This window comes from Micropterus dolomieu, linkage group LG21 (assembly GCF_021292245.1).
Source record: "Micropterus dolomieu isolate WLL.071019.BEF.003 ecotype Adirondacks linkage group LG21, ASM2129224v1, whole genome shotgun sequence".
In the NCBI taxonomy this organism is placed as follows: domain Eukaryota; kingdom Metazoa; phylum Chordata; class Actinopteri; order Centrarchiformes; family Centrarchidae; genus Micropterus; species Micropterus dolomieu.
The window spans coordinates 23,531,782-23,541,605 of NC_060170.1; the positions used below are offsets into that span (position 1 = coordinate 23,531,782).

At 41.6% G+C, this 9,824-nt stretch overlaps 1 protein-coding gene across 3 annotated transcripts in view; it reads left to right on the top strand.

Annotated features, from left to right (window-relative positions):
* Window positions 1–9,824, top strand: part of coro1ca (coronin, actin binding protein, 1Ca) — a 43,757-nt gene that overhangs the window by 18,235 nt on the left and 15,698 nt on the right. For 2 of the 3 annotated variants that reach the window (XM_046034247.1, XM_046034246.1), the window contains one exon: window positions 2,954–3,150. In XM_046034247.1, coding sequence (XP_045890203.1) covers window positions 2,956–3,150 — 195 coding nt within the window. In that variant the 5' untranslated portion in view covers window positions 2,954–2,955. Of the gene's footprint in view, window positions 1–512; window positions 682–2,953; window positions 3,151–9,824 lie in introns of those variants that run through there. The other variant, XM_046034248.1, reaches the window with a different exon arrangement.

Consider the following 9,824-nt stretch of genomic DNA (forward strand, 5'->3'; position numbering starts at 1 on the left):
CAGGAAGAACTTCCTGCTTGTGTTGGGATCCTTGTCCTGTCGCAAACATGCCATACAAGTGTCTCTCTCGCTCTCGCTCTCTCGCGCGCTCGCTCTCTCTGGCGCTCGCGCTCGCTCTCTCTCTTTCTCTCGCTCTCTCTCTTTCTCTCGCGCACTCGCTCTCTCTCTCGCTCTCTCTCTTTCTCTCTCGCTCTCTCTCTTTCTCTCTCGCTCTCTCTCTTTCTCTCGCGCGCTCGCTCTCTCTCTCGCTCTCTCACACACACACACACACACACACACACACACACACACACACACACACACACACACACACACACAATGGAAAACCACCTCCAAAACATATCCCACATCCTGTGTTGTGATTTTTATGGTGTTGGTGATTCAGCCTGGAAACGGTTACCATGTGCTATGTCAAAAAATAACAATATTTGAGGAGCTTCAGAAAACCAAGACCACTTCAGAGTTGTCTGTCTTTAGGTTGTAGGTTAGACTGGACCTTGTTTCTGGTCATATCTGAAACTGGCCGGCTTTCCATTATCTTTGGAAGTGGTCTGTTATTGTAAGCACAGCACTAGCTTTTGAATTGGATTGTTTGCCAAAGCTCTCTTGCCTGCCAGCAGATTCTTGTCTTGGTGAAGATTTTAGCTGAACCAGCTACAAGTCTGTTTTTGTTTGGATTGGGTATGTCCTATTTTCCATTGGAAGTGGCTCCTTCTAACTGTTCCGCATATAAAGCGTGTTAGTATTTCAGATGTTTAATATTTGCCACAACTGAGGATGAAAGGAGAGAACAAGTTTTTGAGTCATGAAAATATCGAGCATGTTTGTTTTTATTAGTCATATGCTGTATGTTTGTGTACATTTTAAACCTATGTTTTAGTATTACACGGTTTTTGCAGTTTGCAAAGTTAGCAGTGAGTGAATTTTATAACACCCCTCTTGGGGATCAATGCCTTGTTGGAGGTGCTCACCCGAAATGGCATCGTACACAATAATAAATGTTGTTGGTGTATTTGCGATGCTGCCATTGCCATCTAGACAAAGTGCTCCGGGATACTTTCGCTTCACATGTTCATGCGCCTTCACGTATTCGTATACAGCAGTTGCGCTGCAGTGAAGCTATTTCCAATTCGCAGAGCTCACGGAGCAGCACGTTGAGTGTAGGGCTGGATGATATGGCCAAAAATGTTATCATGATATAAAGTTTCATATCTTTCAATATCGATAAGTATTAAATCGTTATTTCTTTTGAGTTTAAAGGCTGATTTTTGCTCCTGAGTGAGAGTAGAAGAAACCTGATGGTTAATTGTGGTTAAAACTCTTCTTTATGGTCAACACAGTGGATCACTTCACAAATCTGAGGTAAAACATTCAAAACAATTATGATGATTATGATCTTTGTCAACAGATATGCACAAGTAAAATTAAGTAAAAGCTTTTTTCCTCAACAAAATATCTTTTTTCATCCTAATTTGTGTATGATTTAAGTGAATAAAATCACATTTATTGAATATTTACTGAACATTTATTATATTGTTATTGAAAAAAATTATATTGTCCAGCCCTAGTTGAGTGTCTGGCTAAAATACTTCCAAACTTTAGACGGTCGAGGGCGCGGCCTTGTAGCTGGAGCTTGTCCAGGGGAATCCCTGCTAACACCGGATGCAGCGACGCTTCGATGTTTCGACTTATTTACGTAATCAATTACATCGATGAATCGCCCCAGCCCTAATGGAAGAGTAAGATGCACCTTTAGATAACTCATCACTAATTTGTTTTAAAATTTTAAAAAATACAAATTATTTAACTCTACCCACTTCCTTAAGAATCAAAACACAGCAATCCCATGAGCATCTGATCTTGCTCAATTTTCATAATAATGTAATGGATGATGTTTGTGCCACCATAGAAAATCTCATTACAGAAGCCGAAGTGTTGTCTCTGGAGGAGAAACCTCTAATAGATTGGGCACACAGAATCAATCACCAGAGACCTGAATCAAAAGACCCATCACAACTTTCATCTAAGATTACATCATTATCACAGTTGTGAGGAATTAATACAGAAGGCCATGGAAAAGAACAATTTGGAATACCAGGGACTAAAAATACACATTTTCCCACAGACTTTCCCACTTCTGTGGTCAAACAGCATTCTAAAGTTAAGAAGTTGCTACGAGGAAGACAAGATGTCAGATGTACCCAGCCACACTGATGGTGACACATGGAAATGTGAAGATGTCAGTTGCTAACCAAAAAGAAGCAACACTTTGGGCATCCACTGTCGGTTAAAATAATGAAGGGGGCACAATCAAAGGTACACACCAGGCAAGCTAACTGACTGGACAATAGACTGCCTATATCAACATCCACATCCCATTGTGAAAAATGAGTGGACATTAACTCGTCGGTCAAATGCTATTGATAGACTAATCACAGCCCATGTTGGAACTCTTTCTGTGTGTGTGTGTTTATAAATAAAACATTTGCAGGAAGGTCTGTGTCAGACTTCTAAGACTCTCCTTAAAGAAAGAAATGATGAAGCTGCACCAACACACGCCACATCATCATCCCTCTTCCGTGGATGTTAAATTCATATTTGCAAGCTACAACATGTGTTGGTAACACTCTTCTTTGAAATTTGTCACCAACACGATGCCCACAAATTCCAGGGAGACCCTAGTAGTAATGCTTTGTTAGAAAACACAATCAAAGTCAAACACATTTGCCAAGGTCATGTGTCGTGGAAAAAAAGGTTGCATCTGATCTTGGTCCATTCTAACAGCTTTGCTGCAGTCTGTGGATGTGGTGTCTTGTGTTCTCAAGTCTTTCAAGTGGTTAAAGTAGTTTGCATGTGTTGGTTCTATATCCTGTATACTTTTCTTGTTACTGTGTTGTTAAACCTTTTCAATGATTTGCTAACTATCATATGTTAAATCTTCCTCTTTGAACAGATATGAGACGAGTTGTACGGCAGAGCAAATTCCGTCACGTCTTTGGCCAGGCGGTGAAGAATGACCAATGCTACGATGATATCCGGGTGTCAAGGGTCACATGGGACAGCTCCTTCTGTGCTGTCAACCCTAAATTTGTTGCCATAATTATTGAGGCCAGTGGTGGTGGAGCTTTCCTCGTTCTCCCTCTTAACAAGGTAAGTTCATGGTGTATCATGTAGTAATTAAAGTGCAAGTTCCAGATATGCTTGGCCTGGCAGATCTGCTCAGGTCCTCACTGATAACTGTACAAAAAACACAACATTTGAATAACTTTATTTACTGATTTTGGTGAAACTGGATCATATTTCATGGAGTTTCCAGATGGACAGATGGCTTTAAAGTAACCATCAAGATGGCTTTAAAGTAACCAGATAAGATGGCTTTAAAGTAACCATCAAGATGGCTTTAAACTAACCACTGAGCTAACTAGCTAACCATTAACTGCTGCTAACATTACAGTTAGCAGCAGTTAGTGGTTAGCTAGTTGGCTCAGTTAGCTGCGCGGCTAGCGGCTCTATTAGCTAAGCTGACTCAGACTGGGCGCTTTGGACCGCTAGGAGGAGGAGGTTTTCAGGCCTGGGCTACAAGCTCTCAGTCCAGAGTCAACCAGCAAATGGGACCTCTAGCCGTAGTTAGCGGGTTCTTTAGTAATAATTAAAGCCATCTGTCCATCAAGAAACTAACTTTTTCTCACAACTGCAAAAGCACTTTGTGTGAGACACATTGAGCAACCTCCGAAAACTTGGAAGAGTGGCCCTGAGCAGACTGAGCTGGTGGATGGGCGTGTCCCTGTACTTTGTGGGCGTGCTGTGCCTGATGCAGGTCATGAGCTGATGACCATATAAAGACATCCGTGCTGATCTGATGTCAGCTAGGCAGGAAAGTAGAAAAAAACGTTGGAAACCTAATATTCAGAGCAATCTGAAGCCTGAGATGTTTGCTCACAGCAGTTATGTTTGCCTCATTATTATGTCCCCATTATTGCCACAGTGGAGAACCACTGTATTATGTGCTTGGACAGAGCAAACCAGTCAGAGCTGGCCTCTTAAACAACTACATGGAGATATAGAGACTAGATGGAGCGTGTTTGTATTTACTGCTTCTATATGTTGCATCACTAACAGCGCATTGGTTGTCAGTGTTTTAGGGTGTTTTTTATGACTTGCTCTGAGGTGAAATCAGCTTCTTTGTTCAATACACGTCCATGCCCTTTTTGATTTTAGTGATCAGTAACAGGGTAAACTGTACATTTCACCCCACTACTGGTAAGACCCTAAGAATGACAGATTTCTTAGTGCCAAAACTTTAGGTTTGTGGGGTAAAATAAACATATATGTTTAATAACAAATTTTTGACTTTACATTCTTCACATACAGTCTCTCTAGAGATTGGCCACCAGGCATACATAAAAAATCAACAGTGTTCATCTTAATGATCTTGCTTTGTGATTTACCAACGGATCAATCACCTTAAATGTTCTGAACCAGTTTGAAGGTAATGTTTCCCTATTCTGAGAAAAATGGTGTATTGAAATGGTGTAATGCTGACCTTTTTTAAAGGTATTATGCATGGGATGTTTTTGTTACACATGTTTAGTGGATCAAATTACTTTGGGATATTTTTAGATGGTGTGGTGGCAGGAAATCTTTATATTGTCCAAAGGGAATAGGGAAGGGAAGGAAAGCCATGCTGTTTAAGGGATCATATTTATACAATAAATAATCACTTCTATTGAAGAATACCCCTTACAAGCAGAACCGCTGACTCTTCATGTCAGTGTACTTTGGGATTAATGTTTACCAGCGGGCTGTTTCACACACCCTCATGTGTACATCAGAAAGTACTCCAAAGCCCTGGAGTGAACGGTCTCCTCATCCTTGCCTCCATATAAGGAATCGCTCCACTGCAAGTAGAATTACTTTTGGGTTGGGTAAAACAGCATTTATAGAGTGTTTAGTTCTAAACAAGTTAGCTGGATAAAAACATCCCTCCCTTTTTTTTCTTTCTTTTTTTTTTTTTTTTTTTTTTTAACCTTGCTGTCATAATTGGGCTAATTAAGGTGCAATACAGGTCAGACTAAATCCAATCAGGGTTTCTGGCTTGTCCCCCAGAGAGGCCTTGGGTGCTATTATGGTTGATAGTGGTGAACTACTGGCTGCTGGTATTTCTGTTTGGCAGCTACAACCAATGGCCAAGTAGCAGGTCCCGACACAGAGTGACATAAGTACTGCAATACTGTTGACAGCTCTAACCTGGGCCTGTAATTAGTGAACACAGTACACTGCCGTGTCATCTGAGAAGGCTCTATCGTAGGGGACCGGATCCTTAGGCCTGTCATCATGCAGCTTACACCTCTCAGCACCTCATTCAATACAGAGCTTGTACTGCGAGCTCAACTGGTTTCACACTCCTCCTGTCCTCCTCCTCTGGGTTTGAATGAGCCGCTCTCTGCATGCCATATCCCAGTACAGTAAATGGTGTGTCTACTGAACAACGTCTACTTTCACTACTGCACTAAGAAGTTGGGAGAGACTGAGGTCTTTATGTGCTGAGCAAACCTCGGGCAATTTCCTCAAGTGAGAGATTAAAAAAGGCTCTCTTGATTTTTAGATCTTCCCACATACAAGTCGGCAGGCGTGACACAGACTAATCCTTAAGATATAGTGTTTTCCTCATTTCAGTAGGCTATGCATTGAGACACTGGAGCTGAAATGGGCATGCCACTAAACCACTTTGACAGCTTAGCATATGAAGAGAGAGTCAGTTGTTGGGCCATAGGAACAACATTTATTACAGATCTTAAATTAGTCCTTGTCAATTGTAGTGATGTTTTGTCTTTGAACAACTATTTTTGGCATTTATCACCATGGTATTCTCAAATGATTTTTTTTTTCTGACAAAGCAGGTCCATCTGGAAATCTCAGTATAGCCTCAGCTGGCAATGCAGGTCTCAAAAGTGGGGCGAGTCTGTTCTTGCAAACGGTATGACTAGACTGCACTGCAGTGGATCAGTAATAACACAGTTGCACTCAGCACCTGAGCTCATTTCTAATGAACTGAATTGAAAAAGATCATGATGTTGCCTCTTTAAAATGGTTAAACTAATTTGTAAGTGACGTAGTATGCTATTTGTTACTGTGCCAACTGTGCAAAGTGTTTGTTTCACTGAATGAGCTTCTGTCTGCACTACTTTGTGGATAAAACTCTGACTGTTTGAAGGACACTTGTCATTTGAACCACCTGGGTTTCATTTTAGTTTTTAAGGGCACATATCCCCTAAACGCCCCCTCCCCGTCCCCAATGTGGGAGTGCATCTGTCTGGCCAACCCATCTGCCTATGCTGTGTTGCTCCCAGTCTCTGCGGGCAGCCAGCTGCTCAGGGCCTTTGTCCTACGCTTACTCCCAGCACAGCCCTTTGTCATTACCACACATGGGCTGGGGGGAGGCAGAAGTGTTATGATGCTCCTTCCCCCTTCACAGTTAAGCCATATGCAACTGTGCACAGTCTTTGTTGTAGTGATGCAATAATGGTAGGAGAATGATTGATTAAAATTATGAGCCCTCAATAAAAAGCATTGTGCTCCCTCTTTGTCATCACTTTATGTCTTTATAAAATGGATGGAAGAGCATCTCTTGGAGGTCAGAGGTTGATGTCGTGGATCTGTGACCTGACCTGAGCCTCATTTTGAGTAGTCAACCAAGGGAGCCACCTCTTTGTGTGACTCAGGAGGGTGAGGGTAGTGTGGCAAGCCGCTGTGACTCAGCACAGCCATGAGTATTGTTGCTTCCTCCTGTCAGAACACAGGGATTTATAGAGAGGGCATCAGATGTCCAGCTCAACATGTCATTCCCTTGCCTCATGCTTTCAATCTCCCCCATTCTACTACTTAGCAGGATGCCTGCTAATTTATTCCCTCATTTCCATATGAAGGAAGCTGTGGGAGTGAATTCAGCAGCTAGCAAGTGTTCAGGGAAACATTCCTGATAATTCCTCTCTGTCTGCTCAGCATAAGAGATGGGAAGTCTCAGTAAATCATTACAGTTGTTAGGATTTTAAATCTCTTATTTGATTATCAAAGCATGCAGATTCCATGCTGTCTATCCAGTTTTAGCCATCAGCATCTTTTATTTTCCATGCTGACTGTGTGTTAGTTTGTCAATTATTAGCATGTTTGGTTTTCTCTTTTGTCTATTTCTTTTAATGTTGACCTAAACTACAGCAACAACACCACATAGTACATTGCTTAATGTAGAAGGTATGTTTCACGTTAGTGCTTCAAACGCTGTACAGAAAGGATGATCAAATGAGTGTGTGTTTGATTTGGATTCAGTCCCTCAATACACCATTCATCCAGTGCTCAACCTCTGCTGTTAGTAATCCCTTGGTGTGTGCACAGTGACACATTATTTCTGTTGTGTCTCACACAACACCAGTGTTGCTTCTAACTAAGCTCTGCTCTATCCCCGCACACACAAATACAGTGGGTGTGCATAATCTCCATGGTCCTTTCCCTTACTTTGGTCAGTCTGTGTTCCAAGACCTCTATACTTCTCAGTTTGCTCTGCCTTTACCGCTTCTGCTGCTCTGTCCTGCTGACTGCAGATTTTACCATATATGGTCATTCACTGCTCCCTGCCTGACAGCCTTCCAAGACCATTTCCTCCCTGCCCTGCCATTGGCTGCCGTGTGCAGCGTCGGTACACATGTGAATTCTGGGATAGGCTGAAATATGAAGAGCGGCCAAGATGAGAGAACTGGGTTGAAGTCGGATGTTGTCTCTGTCACAGTCGCTCACTGTATCCAAATAATCATTTTAATGTGATAATCAGTGTGACTACTGGATTACTGAATGATAATTATTATTATAGACCAGATTTCTTTATAGCTGCAAACCTTAAACTAAAGCTATGATAGATAGATAGATATTTTTTTTTTAATAACAGATGCTGTGTATATGCCATTTTCAGTCCATTCACAAACTACAGTTGCACATGAAATGCACCAGTCTGGGAGACAATCATGTCTTTTTGGGGTGGGCTGCCTTTCATATGTTTCAAGTTCCTTCTAAAAATAACTTTTAAAAATATGTTGTCTGTTTCTCCAGTTGATCATTTCTTCAGGGCACAGGTGCTAGACTGTATCACAGAATGCACTGCGGGGACAGTAGGACGATGTGGAGACACTGTGAACGAATGGACATCCTTCTCAGGGAGTACAATATCTGCTCTGCAGTCCCATTAAAGAGATGATGGAACTGAATGACCCTTCTGATATTCATTAGCTTTCTTGTCTTGGATGTTGTAAAAGTACTTGCGAAGGACCCAATCATTACAGCCGTAGGCATGGCACGAGTACCTGGATACTGATAATAATAGACATGGTTCAAAAATTCAAATGCCCCAAATACTTCCCAAGTGGCAAAAGGGCAACCAGTCTCAAAATATTTTCAGAAATAGCGGACTTGTCTTAGATGTGATCTGGAATTAATATTATGACCTACATTCACTAGCCATGTTGCCAGAAACATACAGTACTACAGTATATGTATAACAGGTCTCTGTATAGGTATGTGTTCTCTTGAGCTATGTATAGCTCGGGTTTCCTGTCAGTCTGTAGTGTGCTGCACTGTATTGTTCCTGCTCTATCATACACGCAGAGACTTGTAAAAGTGGAAATTTCCATGGAGCCCTAAGCAGCACTGGACAGCATGCAGACCCTTTTAGTGGTGTGCATGTGTGAATCACATGTTGAGCTGTAAGGAAAGGAAGTGTGCAGGCCTCTTGTGTGAATGAAAAGAATGTCCTCTCTTGCCTTGAGGGAATGTTGTTCATCCATTTTTTTGTGCATGTTTCAGAGCTTTGTATCTGTCGCTGTGTGATTCACTCTCCTTTTCTGCAGTCTTTCTTGTTGCTATGCGACTGGTTGTTTTCTAGGCATCAGACATCCCTCTCGAAGGATACGAAATGTCTGTAGCATGGTTATGGACATGTTAGGTATTAGACTGCTGAGTTTAGATCCTTGCTGTTGGTGTGGGCGGGTGTTTTTTACAATGGTGCAGTTGATTTTATTTATTTATGTTTCCTGTTCTGGACAAAATCAGTCGCAAGTCTCGCTAAGCACACTTCGTATACCTGTAGGCTGGTTGCCTTGGTGATGATTTTCCTTCTTGGTTGGTGTAGTCTGTTGGGGCTCTTTTTTTTTTTTTTAGCAGGGCTGTGACAGTCTTATGTAACTGACACCTGCAAGCCAAGGTGTAAGATCTTGATAGAGCTTGCAAAAAACTTTTTTAGTGCTTTGATTTTTCCTGTTTTGTAATCAGACCTTTTTAGTAAAATTAATCTTTATGGCAGATTCTATTCTACTGAATTGGAGGTAATTTTCTTGTAAACTAGTTTATGGTGCTTTTTCATTGCTGGTACTGATCTGACTCTTTTGGCCAGCCACCCTCCATTTTCCATTGCACATAGTACCCTGGTCCTCATAGCAACGCTGCAATGCTGCTGCGACCCACAGACATAAGGGTCTACTACTCTTTTGTCACTACTACCACGTATGTGTAGTAGAAGCAAAACCGGTGGGGAAAAACGCTTTTTAAACCTTTTACTTTGGGGCAAAGTCATCAAAACTTTTTAGCGATTTCTATCAGATTTTACTGCTGATTCTATACATGCAATTTTTATGTCCCGGTGACCAGTGAAAGTGCTGTTATGGCTCTTCCCCCTTTATTCAATCAGATAGATGGTTGTTGTTGAGAAATAACTGACACACACACACACACACACACACACACACACACACACGTCTCTTGATCTAAGTGGAAAAGTTTCA